At 50.6% G+C, this 25,323-nt stretch overlaps 2 protein-coding genes across 5 annotated transcripts in view; both read left to right on the forward strand.

Annotated features, from left to right (window-relative positions):
- Positions 1-9,657, forward strand: part of hgs (hepatocyte growth factor-regulated tyrosine kinase substrate) — a 41,068-nt gene extending 31,411 nt beyond the window's left edge. For 2 of the 3 annotated variants that reach the window (XM_085963851.1, XM_085963852.1), the window contains exons 18-22: positions 678-855; positions 2,197-2,330; positions 4,615-4,731; positions 5,250-5,345; positions 6,670-9,657. In XM_085963851.1, coding sequence (XP_085819977.1) covers positions 678-855; positions 2,197-2,330; positions 4,615-4,731; positions 5,250-5,345; positions 6,670-6,774 — 630 coding nt within the window. In that variant the 3' untranslated portion in view covers positions 6,775-9,657. Of the gene's footprint in view, positions 1-677; positions 856-2,196; positions 2,331-4,614; positions 4,732-5,249; positions 5,422-6,669 lie in introns of all 3 variants that reach the window. The other variant, XM_085963853.1, reaches the window with a different exon arrangement.
- A 3,495-nt stretch (positions 9,658-13,152) lies between these two features.
- mrpl12 (mitochondrial ribosomal protein L12) lies at positions 13,153-24,543 on the forward strand. 2 transcript variants are annotated; one of them, XM_085963862.1, is made up of 5 exons: positions 13,153-13,298; positions 17,012-17,198; positions 18,518-18,592; positions 19,596-19,733; positions 24,051-24,543. In XM_085963862.1, the coding sequence occupies exons 1-5, from the start codon at positions 13,249-13,251 to the stop codon at positions 24,165-24,167; spliced, it is 567 nt and encodes a 188-aa protein (XP_085819988.1). In that variant the 5' UTR covers positions 13,153-13,248; the 3' UTR covers positions 24,168-24,543. The 2 variants fall into 2 exon arrangements, with proteins under 2 accessions (XP_085819988.1, XP_085819986.1); XM_085963860.1 differs by having other exon boundaries at positions 13,165-13,298; positions 19,599-19,733.
- The last annotated feature ends 780 nt before the right edge of the window (positions 24,544-25,323 follow it).

Consider the following 25,323-nt stretch of genomic DNA (forward strand, 5'->3'; position numbering starts at 1 on the left):
AGTGTGCAGGAATGGGGTTAGCATTGATGGAAATAACTCTGTGCCCTGCTGTTTGCAGTCTGTTCTCACCAGGCTTTACCTTGCCTTGTTCTCCCCATCTCATCGTACGATTGTTCTTCTGCAGAATGATTGGCAAACCAGCTCTGCAGTTCGAAGAAATTACCATTTGATAGGGAGTGATATGTACAATAACACATGTGAGGGGAGTTGTGTTTTAATCCAGTCTCTGGGTTCAGGCGCCATTTCGAAACTGCTCCAAATTCACTGTTGCGGTTTGACCCCTGATTTTGTAACTCCCTCGTGTCTTTGTGTTTGTGTTAATTTCATCTGTGCATTTTTTACTGCTTAATAATTCATTTTCAGAAGGAAAAAATTGAATTTTTATTTTTGTCCTTCTGTCTTTGTTTCTGTGCATTCTCTTGTTATCTTGACTGGTGTATTCTGAGGATTTGCCATGGTTCAGATGCAGCATGTATGGCTATGCAGAGAAAATGAGCAATTGTTTGATACCTGCTTTCAAAGGGGATGTCTGAAGTCTCTGCATGATTGATGTGCTGACTGATTTTGTGTGCCATTTGATTCATTGTGTGGTACTTATCCCAGTGAATCACTGCATCAGACTTTTAAGTAATGAATCTGACACTCTTGTTTAATCTGAATTCTTTCTTTCTACTCAGCTCCAGTCCATGCCCCCTGCTAGTGGTGTTATGTATCCGCCTGCAGGTCCAACCAGCTTCCCTGGCACTTTCAGCCCCGCAGGCTCCGTGGAAGGATCTCCTATGCACTCTGTGTACATGAATCAGACAGGGCAACCTGGCGCTGGACCATATCCCTCTATGCCGGTCTCTGGAGCAGGTGAGGTGCTGCTGGATGGCCAAAGCACTCGGTACACTGCTGGCGTACATCAAACCCCGTTTAAATGCTGGGTGTGTGTATCACATTTCTGCTGAATCTAGCCCTCCTTACTCTTGAACTAACTGATTCAGCAAGTCTGTGGGTCGGGAGGGATCAGATCATGGATAAACTCGGTTTGGGATTGGCAGGGAGCAGGAATCCAAAAGTGCTGAGATCTGTTGAAACCTGATGGTGCTGACACTGTGCAACATCTGCCTTTGTTAGTGCTGCAGAACATGGCAACAGCAAGCTCCCACTGGGAAACTAAATCCGTGATCTGTCAGGACTGTAGCTGCAATTGTTCCTCATCTCTAGCACTCGCGGCACTTGTGCATTAATGTAAATTAGGTGTAACCTGCAGAAGAGACGATCACTTTATTTTCATTTCTGCTTGGGATGTGAGTGTCGGTCGACAAGCCCACATTTATTGCCCATCCCTAGTTTCCCTGAGAAGGTGGTGGGCCGCCTTAAAGTGCAGCAGCAATTGTTTTTACAACCGGGGGGCTTGCTGGGCTGCTTCAGAGTGATGGAAGGCGCTGGAGTCTGGAGACATGTAGGCCAAGCTGGGTAGGGTAGCTGTTTCCCTGCCCTGGACCCAGCCCATGAATGAGCACATTTTTTGAATTGAGATTCCCAACTTGCCATGGTGGGATTTGAGCTCAATCACTGGATTGCTAGTCTAGTACCAGAGCCACTGAACTATTGTACAAAACAACAACTTGCATTTATACAGCACCTTTAACATAGTAAAACGTCCCACGGCGCTTCACAGGAATGTTATCAAACAAAATTTGACACGAGCCACATGAGATATTGGGACAGGTTGGTCAGAGAGGTAGGTTTTAAGGAGCGTCTTAAAGGAGGGGCGAGAGAGGGAGAGATTTAGTGAGGGAATTCTAGAGCTTCGGGCCTAGGCAGCTGAAGGCACGGCCGCAAACGGTGATGAAAATCAGGAACGCGCAAGAGGCCAGAATTGGAGGAGCGCAGAGATCTCTGAAGGTTAGAGGGCTGGAGGAGGTTACAGAGATTGAGAAGAGTGATGGGGGAAAACCAGGATGAGAATTTTAAAATCAAGGCGTCGCTGGACCGGGAGCCAATGTAGATTGTACGCTGTAACATGCTGAGCCAGTGTATTGAGAACAGGCCAGTCAATTCAGTTGCTCCACATTCAGTCTCTTGACTCACCAGCGTGTTCCTCATTCTGTGGGATAGCGCACGTGGATGCTTGTTCTGTTCCTGTGATGCCGTTACAGGGAGAAGTCCGTATCTTGTGTGCATTCATACAATTCTTGTGCACCTTAGATCCCAACATGGTGAATCCTTACATGTACCAGGCGGCAGCACCGACCAGTCAGACGGCCCAGCAAGGCCAGGGAGTGCCCACGACAAACACCGGTTACTCAAACTACCAACCAACCCCGACACAGAACTACCAGGCAAGTTGCACACCAATCTTCTCTCGTGTGGATCCTAGTCTCTCTTAATTAACTCTTTTTGGTCTGTTATAAAATGTTGAGTTTTTTTTTTGTTGGATTGAAGGAGCAGTTTTGAGTTTTGACTCCATTTCATAACCAGCGGCTTTCATAACCAGCGGCTTTCTTCCCACCTTTCTAGGCTAAATCCTATTTCCCTCTCTCAAAAGTAAAATTTTTAATAGGAAACACTCGTTTAAACAGCACCTAAATATCCGAAATTCTCACTCCGAAAACAACACCTCAATAACCGGCAATGTTGCCGAGTCCGAGTCTCCCGCGGTGGCCGAGTTACTCAGTGGGGGTAGTTCTCCAAACTGCCACTACTCTTGGCGCTGTCGGGCGTTGGAACACCTCAATCCCCCTGTAACCGGAGTCTGACTCTCCCGCGCTGTCGGGAGTTGGAACACCTCAATCCCCCTGTAACCGGAGTCTGACTCTCCTGCGCTGTCGGGAGTCGGAACACCTCAATCCCCCTGTAACCGGAGTCTGACTCTCCCGCGCTGTCGGGAGTTGGAACACCTCAATCCCCCTGTAACCGGAGTCTGACTCTCCTGCGCTGTCGGGCGTTGGAACACCTCAATCCCCCTGTAACCGGAGTCTGACTCTCCCGCGCTGTCGGGAGTTGGAACACCTCAATCCCCCTGTAACCGGAGTCTGACTCTCCTGCGCTGTCGGGAGTCGGAACACCTCAATCCCCCTGTAACCGGAGTCTGACTCTCCCGCGCTGTCGGAAGTTGGAACACCTCAATCCCCCCTGTAACCGGAGTCTTGACTCCCGCGCTGCCGGGAGTCTCTTCTGATCTGCCATTTTACAGGGGTACTGTGTGTCTCCCACGCTGCTGGTAGTCATTGCATTGCATTACCCTCAACTGGCAGTACTGTACTTAATCAAGCATCTTCCACCATCCATTTAACACAACATTCTGTAGGTGAGTACCCAATTACTGTATACTGCACATTTCTTGATTTTTAAAAAATTTTCTTTGTTAAAAATAGCCTCGGTAGATAACCCTCTCCGTCATCCGGAATTTTTGATCAACCGACAACACGTCGGTGCCGGATAAAGAGTTTCCTGTAACAGGAAAATGTCATTGCCTCACATACCTGGTCAGCTGTCTCTCTCTCATTTTCATTCTCTCTCTCTGTCTCATTTTCACTCTCTCTGTCTCACTCTACGTCACTCACTCTTTGTATCTCTCTCTCTCTCTCTCCCACACCCCACGTGCTTTCTCTTTCTCTCTCTCTCTCTCTCACTCTCACACACTCAAGTATTTATCCCTGGGGGGGCCCCCTTATACTCTCTGTTTCATTGATGCTTCCTGCGCCCGTGTAAAATATTCATACACCCGGTGTTTCAAGGCAGTTGCATATGTTGGACGGGGTGAAGGCGTTCAGATAATTTGTAACGGGGTTCATTGTTATCTGTACCTGATACGAGCTACATCCTGAAGACACTGACTCATTCTAAATTTAACATGGGGTGTTTACAGGGTCAGTTTTGTTCTATTTTTGCCAGTGTTTGGCGTTACGATGACCTTCTGCACCTGTGCTGTGATTTTTTTTGAACTGCACACTATTGGAGAGTAGCTTGCCCTGTGTATAGTGCCAAGCAATGCTGAACTGTGGGACAAAGTGCAGGATATATAGGTGTTTGAACAGTTGGGTGGCAAGAACATGTGGAAGAACCTTATTGTTCCTGGTATGAATTGCATTCCCTGGGAAGTTTGGATTAGGCCAGCGTGGTTGTTGCTAACTCCACACAGACGGAAGATTGGACCCGGGCCGTCCTGGTCCACGTGGCTCAGCAATCTGGATTAGGGAGGGGAAGCCACTTTCCTGAACTCCATCCAGTGTGCCCTGCTGGAAACCAGTGTGGATGGCTAAGGAGGATAGAATTGGACGGGACTTGGCTGCCCCTCCGCCCGGCAGTCAAATAACCAGCAAATACTCACTGGCAAGGCTCCCACGTGAATAGTGGCCACGTGTGTGAGATACTGTGCGTGACCAGCACCAGTGGGTGTACCTCTAAGAGCTCAGTGCCTTCTGGAAATCAGGGGAGTAGAAAACTCATTATCTGTATTATTGATGGAGAAATGTATGTTATCTAGTATTGGAGAACAACTGTGTAAAATAAACTCACTGCAGATGGCGCTGTGTGTAGCGGGCGATCTAGTGCTGCGGGTCGGGGGCGTTCTGGCGCTGTGTGTAGTGGTCAGCTCATTGAAGTGTGAATCTTCCGTTGCAGAATGTGGGTTCCCAGGCACAGAGCATGCCGGCACTTCCCCAGCCTCCTCCGTCAGGTGGATTGGGATACATGGGATCCCAGTCTGTCCCAATGGGTTACCAGCCATATAACATGCAGGTAGGCACTGTGTTGTGGTATCCTTGTTCACCATTTTGTCGTGTTAATACTTAAAAGCTTGTGATTACTAAACGACTGTCCTGAAGTCCAGAGATAACTCCAGTGATACTGGTCATAATCCTTCAGAAATTCAGCACCTCTCCATCCATAAGCACATAAAAATAATTAGTTCCCTGAGATATGGGTATTAGAAAGTAAAGGAAAAGAAAGTATCTTCTGTTTCGGTTTTAAATGGATTAATTGTTGAACAACTCTGACACGTGACATTTACATTTGCACAGTCTTAAACTGAACCAGAAATGTGGCTGTTCGGAAAACGCTTTCATCCATCCTGCAGAGGCTGTACTTGGTGAATGTGTGGCAGTTTGTGAAAGCCTTTCACTCATTCACTGTAAATGCAGGCCTCTGTTACAGAATGTATGGCTGGGTACTTTACTCTGGGTCTATTCTCTTGCGCTGTGGTTTCCAAGCATTGTTCCGTACAGTAAACAACTCATTCTGTTGTTGCTCGCCTACAGAACATGATGTCTGCCCTTCCAGCTCAGGATCCCACCATGAGCAACTTACCTCCACAGCAGTCTTACCTTCCAGCACAGCAACCTATGTATCAGCAGGTAAGAGGAGGACCAGTATCTGTGCAGGGATCCAAGCTCGAGCAGTGCCAACTTGAGAATCACTGGTTTTAAAAAGGTACATTTGTACCCGGGGCTGAGGGGTTGGAATCCACAATGTTTTGTAATTATGCTGGGATCCGAACTCTCGTTCACTGGATTGCTAGTCCGCTAACTTATCCACTACACTAACGCACCCAAATAATACTGTCGACTCTAATATTGACGTTGGATTGTACACTAATTGGCAGTCTTTGTCTGCGGTCATAGAATGAACCATGTGGGGAAATAGAAAATGTCTCACTAGTACAGTAAGGGGCTCTTTCCTGTGATTGGGGCAGAACAGATGGCATTTTACTCTTCCCACTTGTGTTATACCTGACCTGGGGTTCTTGATGCTGACACTGTGCTTGAATAATGAGGGTTCCATTCCTCAGCACTAACATCCCTCCCCTCGAGCACAAAACGGGTAAAAGAGACTGGGTTGTGCTGTAAGTCGTTCCCAGTGTATCTGTCCGTCTGCTCGTTGAGACTTCAGGTCATGGTTTGTAAATCCTTGGTGCCTGAGCTTAAGCTGGGAATTCTAGCTGCAAATGCCTTGCAGAGGATTTGGGTGGGGGGGTCCCATCCCCTGGAAGAAGGAAGAAAAAGAGACTTGCATTTCTATAGCACCTTTCACACCCTCTGAATGTCCCAAAGCGCATTACAGCCAATGAAGTACTTTTGAAGTGTAGTCACTGTCACGGCAGCCAATTTACATACACCAAGTTCCCACAGACAGCAATGTGATAATGACCAGATAATCTGTTTTACTGATGTTGGTTGAAGGATAAATATTGGCCAGGACACCGGGGAGAACTCCTGCTGCTCTTCTTCAAAATAATCTTTTACGTCCACCCGAGAGAGCAAACTGGGCCTCGGTTTAACGTCTCATCTGAAAGGCAGCACTTCTGACAGTGAAGAGCTCCCTCAGCACTGCACTGGAGTGTCAGCCTAGATTATATGCTTAAGTCTCTGGAGTGGGACTTGAACCCACAGCCTTCTGACTCAGGCAAGAGTGCTACCCACTGAGCCACCTCATGGCGGCTTCACGAGAAGCAGGTGTTGAGTCTTAAAGTTGCACGTGCACAGACAGAACGCAAGTGAGGTAAAGGACGCAAGAGGGCAATTCAGCTCATCGAAACTGTTTCTCTCTGATACCCCAAATCTCCCACTGTGACAGCCATGGTGCAGGGAGACAAGGCTGGAGAAAACAAACACAAAATGAGGAGCGGGTGGCAACTGGCGTCTGTCTGCATCTTAACTCTTCCCTTTCCTTCGTTTGCAGATGGCACCCCCGGGAGCACCACCGCAGCAGCAGCAGCAGCAACCACAACAGCAGCAGATCCAGCAGCAGCCTGGCTCCGAGGCACAGCTCATCTCGTTTGACTGATCTCTCTCTCTCGTGGGGGTGGGGGGTCGCCCTCACCAAGGCCTGACGTTGCCAGTTTAATTATTGGAGGGGAGCAAAGAAAGAAATTGGGACTGTATGGTACCACTTGTTGGATTAACATTTCAAATGCACACTGGCTTTCATAAACTTCCTGGTCCCTTTGAAAGGCTCACGTGGGTTTGGCTGCTGACTGATTGATTGTCTCCGATTGCACTGTGCGTCTTCTCGGTGTTCCCTGTCGTGTTTGAGCGAGCGATGGAAAGGACGGTTCGGAATCATTTAAGCTGGCGGGCAGTCGGTGCAGTGTAACTGTTGGGGCGATGCTGACATTTCTTTGAAACGCGGAGTTTTGCTGGAGCACAGCTGGTGTTTAGATGGGATTTCCTTTTGAGAATATTTTCACCCCCCCCCCTGCTTTTTATAAACAAAGGTGACTGCCACACCCTCATTAGTTTTAATCCATTTCACTGGGCCATGTGTGCTGTTGAATTCCTTCTCACTGAGATGGCAGGGCTCGATGGGAGTCGTTACTGTAGTCTGATGAACGGATTGGTTGGGCTCTATTTTCCCGTTTACTTGAGCTGCTTTTTGTAACCCTGCTGTTAATTAGTTACTGGGTGGGCAATGTTCCTTTTTTAAGCTGTGTGGTCGTGCTGCTGTCTAGACGTCCCGCGCAGGCCGCTTACCAGCTTTACAATAGGAGAAAAACCGTGCGTGCGGGGATATTTGAATGGGCCACGCAGCCCATTAAAGGGGCCATGCACCCAAAAAAAAAGAGCGAACATGTGGGTATTTTTTTGATTTCCCCCCCCCCCCCCCCCCCCCCACAGTATTTCTTCCCCTCTTTGGAGGCACTGAGGTGTCTTTCTGTGGGTCCCAGCAGCCCTCGAGTAGGCAGCCTCGCCGCACGTGAAGCTAGACGCTGACGGGGTCATTCTAACCTAACTCGCTGGTTGGGAAACCCACAGAATCGTGCGGAACACCCGTTTTACACCCCTCCCCCAATATTGGCTTCAATGGAGAGCAAAATGGGACGGGGGTAAAATCAACGTCCCACCTGGTCACGTCCGCTTCCCCGATGGGTGGGTGAGGTTAAAATTCTCCCCCGGAGTTTCAGCAGGTAGCTTGACTACACCAGAGGTGGGGGGGGGAGAATCACCAGAGGTGGGGGGGGAGGATCACCACTGTCCTCAACTGCCATCCACACGATAACCTAATCGCTGGATAGAAAAACATGCCTGATATTTCTCTCATTCTCCCTCCGCCCCAATCCCAGGGATGCTGCAGACAACAGTAGTGCCCCCTGTGCTGTCTTGACTAAGACCCACCAAGATTGCTGCTGTTGTATCGGGATCAGTTCCCTCAGCCCTGCTGATCACCAGTCTCTCACCAGCAAGGATTTGCCATCCAACATGCCACACGGCCGACATTCCGAGCTTCCTCTGCCTTGCTTGTAATGTTTTGGTGTGTATGTACCCGGTGCCAAAATAAGCATGGAGCAAAGTACCAGATAGCTGAAGAGTTGTCTGCTTGATTAGCCGTGACGGTGCCTGGGCAGAAGCATTTTACAGAACTAAGGGACTTGAACCTCATGAACCTGCTCAGTTCCTCCCTCCGAGTAGGTGCCATCTCTGATCAACTCGAGGATACAGATTCCTGTGTCGGGCGTGTCCAAACACACGGATTGGCAGGCACTCCAGTCACTCCCAGTCTTGCTCCGTGAATCGGCTGGGAAAACCATATCTGGACTGGTCTCTGTGTCCAACTCCCGTTTAGTTTTGAACCCCGTATGGGGAGTGCTCCCACCTGTAAGCTGCTGGCGGTTGTCCCGGTGAAACAAGGCAAACCGTTGTCTAGACTGGCGAGGTTCGCGTGCCTCAAGTGTTTTGCCACTGGGCTGCTCACTAAAATTCACTCGAGTCAGCCGGTGGGACTGTAAGAGGCAGGGCTGCCTGTGTTCAATCTCTTGATAATTTGAAAGGCAGTACGTTGGATACAATACAGGAGTCAAAACACAGGGGACCACCCGGAGGCTTGGCTCATTAAACTGCCTGCTTCTCGATTGTCCATTCCCCTTTTTTCCTTTTCTCGTTCAACAAATAGCCGAATGCAACAATGGAGAAATGTTTTTTAAATCCCGGGAGAGTTGAGGGTGAAGACAAGAGCGACCATGACAATTGGGGACAAGTTAATTCAAGAACCGGTTCTGACTGTCCGTACATTAACTGCAGTTTTTGTGTGTATGTGTATGTGTGTGTGTGTGACTACAGATCCAGACTGAACTGCAGAATCACCATGATTTTGATTAGAAACCCATTCCTCTGACCTAAGTAACAGGCGGACATTGTAATTGACTGTAGATTAACTGCTTGCCGACCTCTGCCATACACTGCTCTCGCCGCTGGAGTCGCAGGCACTTTGCAGCGGACGTTACTGACCTCCATGCACTGTCGCTGCGTAATAACCAGGTCTGATTATAATTAAAACGCAATTGGTAACTGTAATTCATATAGCAGATTGTATATTGTGCAGTCATTCTCTGGTGTATATTCGTGTTCTTTACAACCTAAAAATCTAATTAAAAAAAACTCACGTCTGCATAAATATGGTGTGCATGTTTAAAACAATAAAATTGTTGGTTCATTTGCAGTATAATACTGTACAGGATAACGTGCATTGCTGTGGTTTGGGTAAATGGGGTACAGGTTTATCCTGCCCTATCCTTGTGCCGATAAGACACTGGACACGCATGTTCTGTTATACTATAAATGAATGTGTCTCTATCTTGTGTTTCCTTTCTCCTTGGTACATCACTGTTCAGCTTTCCTCAACTTTGAGCTAATTTTAAAACCATATATTTAATAAATGTTTTTTTTTTCTTCATATTGTTTACTTCCATGCAATCGGTGTCTGCTTTAAATGAGAAATAAGTTTTTTTACGCAGCGAGTTGTTGCGATCTGGGATGCGCTGCCTGAAAGAGCAAAGAAAGCAGATTCAGTGGTAACTTTTCAAAAGGGAATTGGATAAATACTTGAAGGGGAAAATTTTGCCGGGCTATGGGGAAAGAGCAGGGAGTGGGACTAATTGGATAGCTCTACCAAAGAGCCAGCACAGACCACGATGGGCCGAATGGCGTCCTTCTGTGCTGTGTCATTCTATGATCATCTTCCAGCCGCAAGACCTTTTTTATGCCGGTGTATAAGGTGGCCGACAAGATCAACGGGTGCAGCGGGTTGAGGGGATGGGTGGTTGAGATCAGGATACTGGACTCGCTTAAGCAACTGGATGCTGGGGAGATGATAGAGTTGATATTTTGGAAGGATGAGAGGACTGGACTAAAAGACCTTTCTGTCTGAACCCATTTTAAAATGAGACTGTATTAATATGTGCTGGAAAGTTTTTTTAATGAGTTATGACTAAAGTAAAGTTTACAGAAAAAAACGTAAGATTTTATAATATATCCTGGATGTAGAAATTTCTGAAATCTAGCACATGCTAAACATGAAATGGCTGAGCAACTGCTGATAGGGTTAGATGAAGGGGGGAGAGGGCTCATGGGAAGCATAAGTGCTGACAGAGATTGCTTGGGCCAAATGGCCTGTTTCTGTGCTGTAAACTAGTGGCATCAGGAATCCTTGAGGGTCAACTCACTTTGAACAATACTGCAAACCACAAGAATGAAGCTCAACGTCCCTCGACCCATGTCATCTGACTACCTTCCTACCTCCTGTAAAACCCCTGTTTGTGTGTATTTGTCTCTTGCCTTCCTCTACAAATTGACACTTTTTATTAATCATCCTGATTCTACTGAATAGGGCAGTATACAAATGCAAGTTAAGCGTGTGCGCCTTGGATTTGCATGGTTCTTGTTCATTCTGTATTTCAACTCCAAGAAAAGATGTTTTCAATGAAGGCTTTGCATGCTTTTCTCTCTGTCCCCGAATTTCCTGCGTCTATCCTTCAATGCAGCCCCCAGGGAAGGAACCAGCTCTGAATCACCACTTTCAGCTTTTGTTCTAACCTTGGGTTGTCTGCGGAAAGGGACCTTCAACTTTACAACATTGGAGTGGTGCTTTGGTTGTTGTAGATTTGCCACGAATGGTGGGAGCATTTACCCTGAGCTGATGAACTACGTGTGCACTGGTATCGATGATATGAAGTAAAACCTGGCAAGGCACAACAGGTCAATCTGCATTTGAAAGACGAGATTGCTTCAACATTGATGGGCTGTGCATACAGCCCCCCTCCTTGGAGTATTGATGAGCTGTGTATAAATATCGTGGTTTATCATTGCACTGATTTGAAAGAAACAATTAGCTTTACAATAGAATGCTCAGAAGGTGGAGCTCGCTGGCATAGGGAGCAGTTGAGGCGAATAGTATAGATGCATTGAAAGGGAAGCTAGATAAACATAGAAGGGAATAGAGGAATATGATAGTGAGATGAGAAAGAATGCTCGAGTAGAGCATAAACGCTGGCATAGACTGGCTAGTCCGAATGGCCTGTTTCTGTGCTGTATATCGTGTGTAGTTCTAAATCTCTCTGCAGTATTGATGAGCTGTGTATAAAGCTCCCTGCAGTCTTGATGAGTTGTCTAAAGCCCCTCCCTGCAGCATTGATGAATTGTTTAAAGCCCCTCCCTGCAGCATTGATGAATTGTCTAAAGCCCCTCCCTGCAGCATTGATGAATTGTCTAAAGCCCCTCCCTGCAGCATTGATGAATTGTAGAAAGCCCCTCCCTGCAGCATTGATGAATTGTCTAAAGCCCCTCCCTGCAGCATTGATGAATTGTCTAAAGCCCCTCCCTGCAGCATTGATGAATTGTAGAAAGCCCCTCCCTGCAGCATTGATGAATTGTCTAAAGCCCCTCCCTGCAGCATTGATGAATTGTCTAAAGCCCCTCCCTGCAGCATTGATGAATTGTCTAAAGCCCCTCCCTGCAGCGTTGATGAATTGTCTAAAGCCCCACCCTGCAGCATTGATGAATTGTCTAAAGCCCCTCCCTGCAGCATTGATGAATTGTCTAAAGCCCCTCCCTGCAGCATTGATGAATTGTCTAAAGCCCCTCCCTGCAGCATTGATGAATTGTAGAAAACCCCTCCCTGCAGCATTGATGAATTGTCTAAAGCCCCTCCCTGCAGCATTGATGAATTGTCTAAAGCCCCTCCCTGCAGCGTTGATGAATTGTCTAAAGCCCCTCCCTGCAGCATTGATGAATTGTAGAAAACCCCTCCCTGCAGCATTGAATTGTAGAAAGCCCCTCCCTGCAGCATTGATGAATTGTCTAAAGCCCCTCCCTGCAGCATTGAATTGTAGAAAGCCCCTCCCTGCAGCATTGATGAATTGTGTATAAGGCCCCTCCCTGCAGCATTGATGAATTGTTTAAAGCCTCTCCCTGCAGCATTGATGAATTGTGTATGAGGCCCCTCCCTGCAGCATTGATGAATTGTTTAAAGCCCCTCCCTGCAGCATTGATGAATTGTCTAAAGCCCCTCCCTGCAGCGTTGATGAATTGTCTAAAGCTCCTCCCTGCAGCATTGATGAATTGTCTAAAGCCCCTCCCTGCAGCATTGATGAATTGTCTACAGCCCCTCCCTGCAGCATTGATGAATTGTAGAAAGCCCCTCCCTGCAGCACTGATGAATTGTCTGAAGCCCCTCCCTGCAGCATTGATGAATTGTAGAAAGCCCCTCCCTGCAGCATTGATGAATTGTTTAAAGCCCCTCCCTGCAGCATTGATGAATTGTCTAAAGCCCCTCCCTGCAGCATTGATGAATTGTAGAAAGCCCCTCCCTGCAGCACTGATGAATTGTCCAAAGCCTCTACCTGCAGCATTGATGAATTGTCTAAAGCCCCTCCCTGCAGCATTGATGAATTGTCTAAAGCCCCTCCCTGCAGCATTGATGAATTGTCCAAAGCCCCTCCCTGCAGCATTGATGAATTGTCTAAAGCCCCTCCCTGCAGCATTGATGAATTGTCCAAAGCCCCTCCCTGCAGCATTGATGAATTGTCTAAAGCCTCTCCCTGCAGCATTGATGAATTGTCTAAAGCCCCTCCCTGCAGCACTGATGAATTGTTTAAAGCCCCTCCCTGCAGCACTGATGAATTGTTTAAAGCCCCTCCCTGCAGCATTGATGAATTGTCTAAAGCCCCTCCCTGCAGCACTGATGAATTGTTTAAAGCCCCTCCCTGCAGCATTGATGAATTGTAGAAAGCCCCTCCCTGCAGCATTGCTGGGCTGGGTACAAAGCTCCCCTTTGCCACACTGCAGCACTGAGCAGAAGCAGTTCTGCGCGCTGTTGATAAAGTTTAATTGCATCCTGGCAGCGCGGTGCCTGCCGGGTAGCTGCCATTGGCCGGGGTTGTTGATAAAGTTTGTTTGGGTGCTGGCAGCGCGCTGCCTGCCGGGTAGGTCAGGCTGCAGAAGTCACCCCTCCCCCTGGCCGGTCACCGGTCCATGTGCTGCCCGGGAGATGCTCGCCGCGCTGGGGAGAGGGACCGGGCCAGCCCGGGGCCTGCTCAGGTACTGGGGGTGGGCGAGGAGGGCGCCGGGGCCTCGCACTGGGGGAACAGGGTCGGTGAGCCGAGGGATGGGCCCCGAGAGCCGGCGGGGCTCGGTCGCCCCACCCCCGGGACCCCCTCCCTGTAATCCCCGGGACCGTCTTCCTGTAATCCCCGGGACCCTCTCCCTATAATCCCCGGGACCCTCTTCCTGTAATCCCCGGGACCCTCTCCCTGTAATCTCCCCGGGACCCTCTTCCTGTAATCCCCGGGACCCTCTCCCTGTAATCCCCGGGACCCTCTCCCTGTAATCCCCGGGACCCTCTCCCTGTAATCCCCGGGACCCTCTCCCTGTAATCCCCCCCGGGACCCTCTCCCTGTAATCCCCTCCGGGACCCTCTCCCTGTAATCCCCCCCGGGACCCTCTCCCTGTAATCCCCCCCGGGACCCTCTCCCTGTAATCCCCCCCGGGACCCTCTCCCTGTAATCCCCCCCGGGACCCTCTCCCTGTAATCCCCCGGGACCCCCTCCCTGTAATCCCCCGGGACCCCCTCCCTGTAATCCCCCGGGACCCCCTCCCTGTAATCCCCCGGGACCCCCTCCCTGTAATCCCCCGGGACCCCCTCCCTGTAATCCCCCGGGACCCTCTCCCTGTAATCCCCCCCGGGACCCTCTCCCTGTAATCCCCCCCGGGACCCTCTCCCTGTAATCCCCCCCGGGACCCTCTCCCTGTAATCCCCCCCGGGACCCTCTCCCTGTAATCCCCCCTGGGACCCTCTCCTTGTAATCCCCCCCGGGACCCTCTCCCTGTAATCCCCCCCGGGACCCTCTCCCTGTAATCCCCCCCGGGACCCTCTCCCTGTAATCCCCCCCGGGACCCTCTCCCTGTAATCCCCCCCGGGACCCTCTCCCTGTAATCCCCCGGGACCCTCTCCCTGTAATCCCCCCCGGGACCCTCTCCCTGTAATCCCCCGGGACCCCCTCCCTGTAATCCCGGGACCCTCTCCCTGTAATCCCCCCCGGGACCCTCTCCCTGTAATCCCCGGGACCCTCTCCCTGTAATCCTCAGGACCCTCTCCTTGTAATCCCCGGGACCCCCTCCCTGTAATCCCCGGGACCCCCTCCCTGTAATCCCCGGGACCCTCCTCCCTTTAATCCCCGGGACCCTCTCCCTTTAATCCCCGGGACCCTCTCCCTTTAATCCCCGGGACCCTCTCCCTGTAATCCTCCCCCGGGACCCCCTCCCTGTAATCCTCCCCCGGGACCCCCTCCCTGTAATCCTCCCCCGGGACCCCCTCCCTGTAATCCTCCCCCGGGACCCCCTCCCTGTAATCCTCCCCCGGGACCCCCTCCCTGTAATCCTCCCCCGGGACCCTCTCCCTGTAATCCTCCCCCGGGACCCCCTCCCTGTAATCCTCCCCCGGGACCCTCTCCCTGTAATCCTCCCCCGGGACCCCCACTCCCTGTAATCCTCCCCCGGGACCCCCACTCCCTGTAATCCTCCCCCGGGACCCCCTCCCTGTAATCCTCCCTGGGACCCTCTCCCTTTAATCCTCCCTGGGACCCTCTCCCTTTAATCCTCCCCGGGACCCTCTCCCTGTAATCCCCGGGACCCCCTCCCTGTAATCCCCGGGACCCCCTCCCTGTAATCCATCCCCGGGACCCCCTCCCTGTAATCCTCCCCCGGGACCCCCTCCCTGTAATCCTCCCCCGGGACCCCCTCCCTGTAATCCTCCCCCGGGACCCCCTCCCTGTAATCCTCCCCCGGGACCCCCTCCCTGTAATCCTCCCCAGGGACCCCCTCCCTGTAATCCTCCCCCGGGACCCCCTCCCTGTAATCCTCCCCCGGGACCCCCTCCCTGTAATCCTCCCCCGGGACCCCCTCCCTGTAATCCTCCCCCGGGACCCCCACTCCCTGTAATCCTCCCCCGGGACCCTCTCCCTGTAATCCTCCCTGGGACCCTCTCCCTTTAATCCTCCCTGGGACCCTCTCCCTTTAATCCTCCCCGGGACCCTCTCCCTGTAATCTCCCGGATCTTTCCCCGTCATTCTGGGGGAATTCTCCCAAGGTCCTGGCTCTCCCTTGGCCTCTTTAAATGTTGTTTTCTTAGTTTATTCTCTTTCTTCCCCCTCCGGTTTACCAATATAAGCTCTGGGCTCAGGGCTTGATATCTGTGCAATGCCTGTTGCTACCTGTCTATTCTCACTGGCTTTCTGCCTTCTCCAGAAGGTGATGGCTCCATCACTGCGATTACGTGTCCATGGGCTCCTATTGCCCTCGGTGAGGCCAGCCAGCGAGTGCCAGCAAAAGGGGGGAATCATCACAACCGCACTGGTCCACATGTTCCAGCGCGGGATAGTGACCGGGGGCAGGAGCACTGAAGCTATCGCACCGAGTCCCGTTCACCCATCACCCCTGTGCTCGCTCACCTACACTGGCTCCCGGTCCGGCAAAGCCTGGATTTAAAAATTCTCATCCTTGTTTTCAAACCCCTCCATGGCCTCACCCCCTCCCTATCTCTCTAATCTCCTCCAGCCCTACAACCCTCCGAGATCTCGGCGATCCTCCAATTCGGGCCTATAGAGCATCCTTGATTTTAATCGCTCCACCATTGGCGGCCGTGCCTTCAGCTGCCTGGGCCCTACGCTCTGGAATTCCCTGCCTAAACCCCTCCATCTCTCTACCTCTCTTTCCTCCTGTAAGATGCTCCTTAAAACCTACCCCTTTGACTAAGCTTTTGGTCACCTGTCCTAATATCCTTATGTGGCTCGGTGTCAAATTTTGTTTGATAATCGCTCCTGTGAAGCGCTTTGGGACGTTTTATTATGTTAAAGGTGCTGTATAAATACAAGTTGTTGCTGCTTAGTTGCTTCTGCTGCTTTGACTAAGTGCAGGTAAAGTAGAGCGTGCGTTGCTGATAGAGCTACCTAAACCACACCTGGGTACAGTAGCCTAGTGGTTGTAGCACTGGACTAACAAGCCGGAGGTCGCGAGTTCAAATCCCACCATGGCATGTTGTGAAAATCAACTCAATTAATCTGGTAATTTTTGGCGGACCATGAAAGCTGCCAGACTGTGGTTAAAAGCCCAACTGGTTCACTGAGGGCTCCCAGCACTCCTACCCAGCCTGGCCTACATGTGTCTAGTTCACGCTCCATGCCCTCAGGGCAGCAAGTGTCGCCTACGTCCCAAGAACAAATCTATTGTATTTTGTCATAGAACAAAATGGGCTTTGTCTCTCTGGTGAACTAGAAACTTGATAGTTCGATGAGAGGCTTAGTAGGAGGCAGTTGGTGTCTTACTAAAAGTAACTTGTAGACTCCCACTCGTTACTGCCCGAGTGGGAGTGCCGGCAGCAGCAGGAAATACAAACTCTTGTGGCAGGCTGCAAGTGAAAGGAAATAACCTGGGGGAAAAAAGACAAGCTGGAGAGGATTGGTTTAGTAAAGCTGTCTCCGTGGCTGATTTACTGATCATTTTAGAACGGAGCATTGGGTTCTAAATATTGATACCCGGAGACGCCAGTGTGAAATGGGCTCAGCTCCTGATATCCAGGAAGCCCCCCACCCCTGTCACAACAGCGCTTTCCTTCTCCGTGTCCATTTTAATCACTTTTCAGAAGTGGTGTCTCTGCGGCGAGCAACCAGCGACGGAGGAACCGCGTCCCGTTTCAAGCGTCCAGTCCACGGGTGCCTCCCGTTGAAACTTGCTGTTTCTATCCAATCTTTTGACAGGCGAGAGTTGCAAACCTTCTGTGCCCGGCGGGCGCTGAGGACCAGTGCCTGCAGCCGCAGTGATGCCCTGCCAACGCCGCCCCTCGACACTGCTCCCAAGGATTACGCGCCAAAGATAAAGCAGCTGGTGCACGAAATAGCGAGCCTGACGCTTCTTGAAATCTCCGACTTAAATGAACTTCTTAAGGTACGTCTTTGAATAGTCTCCATCGGGTGAGGGATGAGTGAGGGCCGTGGCTCAGTGGGCAGCACCCTCGCCTCCACGTCAGAAGGTCGGGGGGTTCGAGCCCCACTCCAGGGACTTGAGTACATAATCCAGGCTGGCACTCTCCGGTGCAGTGCTGAGGGAGTGCCACGCTGTCGGAGGTGCCGTCTTTCGGATGAGATGTTAAACCGAGGCCCCATCTGCTCTCTCAGGTGGACGTAAAAGATCCCACGGCACTATTATGAAGAAGAGCAGGGGAGTTATCCCCGGTGTCGTAGTCAATATTTATCCCTCAATCAACATCACTAAAACAGATTATCTGATCATTATCACATTGCTGTTTGTGGGAGCTTGCTGTGTGCAAATTGGCTGCTGCGTTTCCTACATTATAACAGTGACTCCACTTCAAAAAGTACTTCATTGGCTGTGAAGCGCTTTGGGACCGTCCTGAGATGGTGAAAGGCGCTATAGAAATGCAACAAAAAAAAAAATAATTCCCTAAGGTTAAAAGCTGGGTAGGGTTGAGGCAGTCTAGGCCGAGACTATGCGGAGAATAAAATATGTAATAATTGGGATGAGGGTAGATGATAGAAAAGGAACTGATCCATGTCCTCGTGCATCCCGTCTCCCAGTGTTCCCAGCTTGGTGTTCCATTTCTCCTGCTAGTTTGTGGAGCTCAGTAGTAAAACAATTGGTGGGCCTAACTTCGGATAGGTAACGGATCACTTCCAGATTACAAATAAGGCATTGACTTCCATACAACAGTGAGCAAGTACTTGCCATACAGTGTAGGTTTGAGAAGCTCAGAGTGGTTAGTGAGGTGCATTGTTGGGGTGATACATGGAGAGTGGCTGGAGTTTACAGTGGGCCGTGGAGTTTACAGTGGGCCGTGGAGTTTACAGTGGGCCGTGGAGTTTACAGTGGGCCGTGGAGTTTACAGTGGGCCGTGGAGTTTCCTTTTCGGCACTGCCTCTGAATGCCACAGTTTTGCATAAGTAGAATCATAGAACAGAACAGCCCAGGCGATGATTCCCGTGTCTGGGGGCTTCGCGCATTGAGCAAGTACAGAAACGCTTCCCACCGACCTCATTCTCCACCGCTCCTTTCTAACCACGCCGGTCTCTGTGTGACAGGCGGGTGCTTGTTCTAGTGAGCTTCCAGTTTAGGTCAATATTTCCTGCAGACTTCTTGGGACGTGGGGTGAGTTTCTCTTGGGATGGAGCAGTGGGAATGTTGAATTAGTTGTTTGTGTTTTATTATCTCTCACGACACCAGTTCATGCTCTTCTTTTGGCTTGACAGAAGACACTCAAAATTCAGGATATTGGAATGCTGCCGATGGCTGGAACGATGGCAGCCGCTCAGCCTGCTTCCCAGGTAACTGGCGTTCGAGGGAAACCCCCATCGCTCTCCTGGCTGCCTTCCCACCCTCCACCCTCCGTAAACTGGAGCTCATCCAAAACCCTGCTGCCCGTGTCCTAACTCGCCCCAAGTCCCGTTCACCCATCACCCCTGTGCTCGCTGACCTACACCGGCTCTCGGTCCAGCAGCGCCTCAATTTTAACACTTTCGTCCTTGTTTTCAAATCCCTCCATGGCCTCGCCCCCTCCTCTATCTCTATAACCACCTTCAGCCCTACAAGCCTCCAAGATATCTGCACTCCTCTAATTCTGGCCCCTTGCGCATCCCTGATTTTCATCGCTCCACCATTGCCTGGGCCCACAAACTCTGGAATTATCTCTCTAAACCTCTCTGCCCCTCTCTATATAAAATGCAAGTTATGGTTGTTGTGGTAAAATGGGCCTGTCCAGGATCTCTCACAAGGATCCAATCTCCTTTCAAAGGAGCCAGGTGCCCTATTGCTGGGGTTAGAACGTGGGATGTGGCTGGCTGCTGGGATTGGACGGCAGGATGCCAGGGTTAAAGGGCGAGACGGGGTGGGTGGTGCAGTTATAGAACGAGTTGAAAGTGCGCTCACCCAAGAAAGTGGCACAGTGTGTAAAATGTTTCTTTTATGCTGAATCTTTGCAGTAATCAATCGACCAGGGCTACTCAGTTAACCCTGCAATATATATTCCCCGTTCAGTTAACAGTGCCTTCACCGGCTGCCCAGCGAGGTTACGCCGTCCATTATAAAGAGATAGCGGTTCAAATGGTTTATCATTTGGGAATTCGGCAATCATTTTGTTTCTGAGGGTGTGGCGCCTTTCCCAATTTCTATATTTTAATATGAAACCCTGAACTAAAATTGGCCTATCGTAGCATGGACAATATAGCCCATTGTGTAGCACGCTGAGCAGCAACACATGCCGAGACAGTCCTTGCAGTACAGTGTTTGGGGGTTGCTCCCTCGCCCTCTCTGACCTCTCTGTTGTTCCAGCAGGCAGATGATGAGGCGGTGCCGGTGAAGAAGGAGAAGACCCATTTCACGGTGAAACTGGTGGAATTCAAGGCGGCGGAGAAAGTGAAACTTATTAAAGAAGTGAAGAACTGCATTTCCGGGCTCAACCTTGTGCAGGTGAGGTGACCTGGAGGAAGGAAAGGCGACCCTCCCTTTAACAATCCCCTAGATACAGGCTCCTTGGCGCGCAGAACCGACTGCGAGCAGCCGTGGCTCAGTGGGCAGCACTCCCGCCTCAGAGCCAGAAGGTCGTGGGTTGAAGTCCCGCTCCAGAGACTTGAGCACAAAAAGCTAGGCTAACACTCCAGTGCAGTACTGAGGGAGTGCTGCACTGTCGGAGGTGCCGTCTTTTGGATGAGACATTAAACTGAGGCCCCGTCTGCCCTCTCGGGTGGACGTAAAAGATCCCATGGCACTAATTCGAAAAAGAGTTCTCCGAGTCGGTATCTCGGCCAATATTTATCCCTCAACCAACATCGCTAAAACTGGTTGTGGGAGCTTGCTGTGCACAAATTGACTGCCATGTTTCCCACATTACCGTAGTGACTACACTTCAGAAGTACTCCATTGGCTGTAAAGTGCTTTGTGAAAGGCGCTGTATAAATGCAAGTCTCTCTATTTTTCTTTGAGCTGCGCATATACGGCTGGTTCAATGACCTGCCGCTCCCAGCCCAGCAGCAAGCGGTGCTTGCAGATAATCGCAGGCCCGCAGCCTGTGACTTTGCATCAGTAGTTTGTCTCCGTGGGTAGCAGTCTCACCTCCGGGGGCAGATGTGTTTGGGTCCAACTCGCACTCCAGGACTTGAGCACATAATGTCGGCTGACTGTTCAGTGCAGTGCCGATGGAATGTTCTAGGCAGTGCCATCTTTCAGATGAGATGTTAAACTGAAGCCCCACCTGCCTGTTGAGGTGGTTGTAAACTATCCCCAGACACCTTCAACTAAGGGAGCGGGAAGTTCTCTCAACATTCCTGCCTCAACCAGCAGCCTCGAAACACATGAACTGGTCATCAGTCTCATTTGCTGTTTGTGGGATCTTTGCTGTGTGCAAATTGGCTGCTGTGTTTGTTTTCAAAGGTATTTCATTGGCTGTGAAGAGCTATGGGACATCCTGAGGAATAAAATGCAAACTGTTGCAGTGTACAGTGCATGTTGTCTGCTTCCAGGGTTAGTGTACGTGCGCACTGCTTTCACTGTAGGTAGCACACGTGCCGTGCAGCGACATGCGTGTACACTGGTTGAATGCTATGCTGTGTACGTGTGCAGAGTGCTTTTCTGGTGTGCTGCACACGTACTGTGCTTCAATGTGTGTGCAGACACTGATTTTGCAGCACGTAGCAACAACAGTTGGCTTTTTAAATTCATTCCTGGGATGTGGGCGTCGCTGGTACGGTCGGCATTCGTTGCCCATCCCTGATTGCCCTCGGGAAGGTGGTGCTGAGCCGTGCGGTGAAGGTTTTCCTAGTGGTTTAATACACCTGACTGGCGAGGCCATTTCAGAGCCACATATAGGCCAGACCGGGTAAGGGTGGCAGATTTCCTTCCCTAAAGAGCATTAATGAACCAGATGGAATTTTAGAACCGATGGGTTTCATGGTCACCATCACTGATTCTAGCGTTTTCCTCCAGATTCATTTAATTAACTGATTTTAAATTCCCCAGTTGCTGTGGTGGACTAGCGTCTCCGGATCATTAGTCCAGGCCTCTGGATCACTAGCCCGGTAACATAACCACTGTGCCCTCGTACCCTTTAACGTGAGGCGTGTATGCTGCTTTCATTAGTCTGCAGCAAGGTCTGGCCATTCGTTGCTTCCACGGTGTGTGTGTACAGTGATTCCGCGGTGTGTGTGTCCGGTGATTCCGCGGTGTGTGTGTCCGGTGATTCCGCGGTGTGTGTGTCCGGTGATTCCGCGGTGTGTGTTGTCCGGTGATTCCGCGGTGTGTGTGTCCGGTGATTCCGCGGTGTGTGTGTCCGGTGATTCCGCGGTGTGTGTGTGTCCGGTGATTCCGCGGTGTGTGTGTGTCCGGTGATTCCGCGGTGTGTGTGTGTCCGGTGATTCCGCGGTGTGTGTGTGTCCGGTGATTCCGCGGTGTGTGTGTGTCCGGTGATTCCGCGGTGTGTGTGTGTCCGGTGATTCCGCGGTGTGTGTGTGTCCGGTGATTCCGCGGTGTGTGTGTGTCCGGTGATTCCGCGGTGTGTGTGTGTCCGGTGATTCCGCGGTGTGTGTGTGTCCGGTGATTCCGCGGTGTGTGTGTGTCCGGTGATTCCGCGGTGTGTGTGTGTGTCCGGTGATTCCGCGGTGTGTGTGTGTCCGGTGATTCCGCGGTGTGTGTGTGTGTCCGGTGATTCCGCGGTGTGTGTGTGTCCGGTGATTCCGCGGTGTGTGTGTGTCCGGTGATTCCGCGGTGTGTGTGTGTCCAGTGATTCCGCGGTGTGTGTGTCCAGTGATTCCGCGGTGTGTGTGTACAGTGATTCCGCGGTGTGTGTGTGTACAGTGAATCCGCGGTGTGTGTGTACCGTGATTCCGCGGTGTGTGTGTACAGTGATTCCATGCCATGAAGTGTGCATGTTATGAATGTGCTTTTAATCTGTAATGGAACTGTACCAAACAATGGGATACAGTGAGCTGTATTGTAATTGGAATATAAACACCCAAAAGATACAATGTCTTGAAGACAGCTTTGATTGCTTTGGGTAGTGTTTCGGGCACTGCGGGTGGATGTGGTTAGACTCCAATGATCTACAAATCCAGGGCACTCTAAATGAAACCTGAATTCCACCCCTGGTGTCTGAGATGAGCTTTGCGAAAGGCTGGACTCGAGCTTCTACACTGGGAATAAAAACTAGCCTGGATCTGTGGGACGCAAATGATTTTGAGCGCATGTTGGCCCATTGCGTTGGAAAGTGGCTGCGCGTTGTGGTAAACCACTGTTTGTATTCCACTGTGTACATGCCTGGACATGCCTCGGCTGACTCCTCCCACAAGTCCTAGTATAAAGGTGACTGCTCCCCAGCCCCCTTTGTATTCTGGACCGGTCGACCACTCGAGGCAGACCTTCATTCTTTTGTTAATAAAAGCCTTTAGTTACTCTCTTAACTCTCAGTCTTTTATGAGTAATTGATAGCGCATCACGCGTGTGCAGGGAGGGGAGCCTCGAGCTGCGGTTCATCATTTTCCTATTGTAACAGATAGAAGACCGTTCGAGTGAAACTGTCCATAATTAAAACTGTAAATCACGCCGAGTGTAACAATGGAATCTGTCTCCTCGATTTGCACAGGACCCCCATCTCCCTCCGCTCCACCACTGGTAGCAGTGCCCTCAGCCACCTCGCCCCAGCCCCCTCGCCACCTCACTAACCACCTTGAAAACCCTCCTCACAACTTTCACCGTGCTCCTAGCCGCCCCTGCTGGCTTCTCCCTCGTTCCTGCTCAGTCAGACGTTTAGTTGCGTGAAGTTAGTTAACGACTTTTATCGCTGAATTGGCCGTTCACTTTTCAATTTGTTTCTCTCTTAATTTTCCACGTTGCACCGTGTTCCTGGATTTAGGAGGGTGGGTGGGGCGCCTCTGGTCTTTGCCCGTGATACTCCTGGAGGCTGATGGTCAGAGGCCTGTGTGGGATCTGAGCATTTTCCGTTTCGCTCGGTTGAGATGGGGAAGTCCATGTGTGAGGAATTCCAAATGTAGAATCAAGGGATATGGGGGGAAGGTGGAGTTGAGCTAGAAGATCAGCCATGGTCTTACTGAATTCAGCCAGTCAGTAAGATCATTGCTGATCATCGACCTCAACAATCTCGAAGGGCCGACTCCTGTGTTCCAAAATGTTCTACCATTTTGGGTGCTGTTCAAGCACCGAGCCACCCCTGTGGTACTGATATTTTAACCAGGAAAATCAGGCCGTGGGTTGCAGCGAGGGTTTTTCCCTCCTCTAATATTATAGACCTACCGTTGACTTGTATCAGTTACTGCTTTACAAGAGGAGTAATACCTTCTGTGAAGCGTGTTGAGATGTTAGCTGCTAAAAGCAAGGACTCTTGCTGAGGTGTGTTTCCATGCTGATGATTACCTCACCCAAATGGATCCTCTTTTTATACGTGAGCCAAGATGGTCAAATCCCGCTCGTTATTTGACTGGGGGGGGGGGCATCGCGGCCAGGCCCATTCCTGCCCTCGCCTAACATCCACATGTGGGATCTGTGTGGATCGCGATTGGGAGCGAGAACCTGGGGGGTGGGGGGAACCCTGGGGGTGGGGTTCTCTTTTTCCCCGCCTTCCCCCCCCCCCCCCCCGCTATCACCAAACCTCAGAGGCCAGACGTATCCCCCGCCCCCTCCCCTTACTGTCAGTCCCATTTTCTTCAGATCCGCCGAACCTGGCACCGATTGTCTTTTCGAAGCGAACTGCGACTGACGTTATGTACCTTTGTTCCTCAGGCAAAGAAGCTGGTGGAATCCCTTCCTCAGGAGATCAAACCCAACGTCTCGAGGGAAGAGGCGGGAAAACTGAAGGCTGCCCTCGAGGCAGCGGGCGGAACGGTTCAACTAGAATAATTTTCTTATTCCTGCCAATCCCCTGGCCTGGAGGATACTATGGAGACCAATATTTAAGCCTGCTCAGTCCAGTGGGCCGATAGGTGTGTCGGAGCTGCTCTACTGCTTCATGGGACTCATTAAAGTATTCAGCAGGGAGTGCAGTTTGACCAAGAGATTGTTTTTATGTGTGTCTACATATTATGGTTTTATATCATTTCTAAAGTGCTAGAGGGTGCAGTTACTCGTCTGATAGGAATGACGCAGATACTGTAAATGCCCAGCCTGTACAGCAGCCTTTACCGGGAATCGATCCTGAATCTCCATGTACTGCACTTGTCATTTTCATCCAACATTAAATGAAGAAAGAAAAAAAAACATTTTTAAAACTCCAAAAGGTGAACGTGTTTGATATGCCACCTGGTTGACCGCTTGTTGCCGCTGCCTCGGGCCTTGCGCTCACTCGCCTTGGGGTGAATCCCAAGAGCAGGAGCCTAATTGTAGGGCTGCAGAAGCAGGCTTCAGTAACGGGGTGTTAATGCTGCTTGTGTAGGTGTGAAATTAATAATTAATAGACAATCTTTCCCAAAACTGAGGTCGTTCCTCCGCCCCCTCCATAAAAAAGACTGGGATTAATGATGAGCGATGTTGCCTGTAATTTTTGAGGGGGCCCTGCGCGGGCCCTTTAAGAGGCTGCGGTTTTTACATTGAAAAGCCGTCCGCGCGAGTTCCCTGGGGTACTGCGCGGCCGCGCTGAAAGGGAACATTGATGAGTGTTGTAGCTTCAAATTAGAGATGGTCAAAGCTCCAGAGGCACCTGTGGTACGTTTAAAGTGTTAACGCGCAAAGTTGGAGATTAGCTTATGTTCAGTTCTTCTGAATTGCCTCGAAAGGTTTGTCCCTTTCGTTTAATAGATAGTGTCTTGCTGCAGTTGTACAGGGCCTTGGTGAGAGCACACCTTGAGTATTGTGTGCAGTTTTGGTCGCCTTATCTGAGGAAGGATGTTCTTGCCATGGAAGGAGGGCAGCGAAGATTCACCAGACTGATACCTGGGATGGCAGGAATGATGTATGAGGAGAGATTGGGTCGATTGGGCTTATACTCGCTGGAGTTTAGAAGAATGAGGGGATCTCATTGAAACTTATAAAATTCTAACAGGACTAGACAGACTGGAAG

This window comes from Somniosus microcephalus, chromosome 21 (assembly GCF_052327205.1).
Source record: "Somniosus microcephalus isolate GS21.2 chromosome 21, FLI_Smic_1.0, whole genome shotgun sequence".
Classification (NCBI taxonomy): Eukaryota; Metazoa; Chordata; class Chondrichthyes; order Squaliformes; family Somniosidae; genus Somniosus; species Somniosus microcephalus.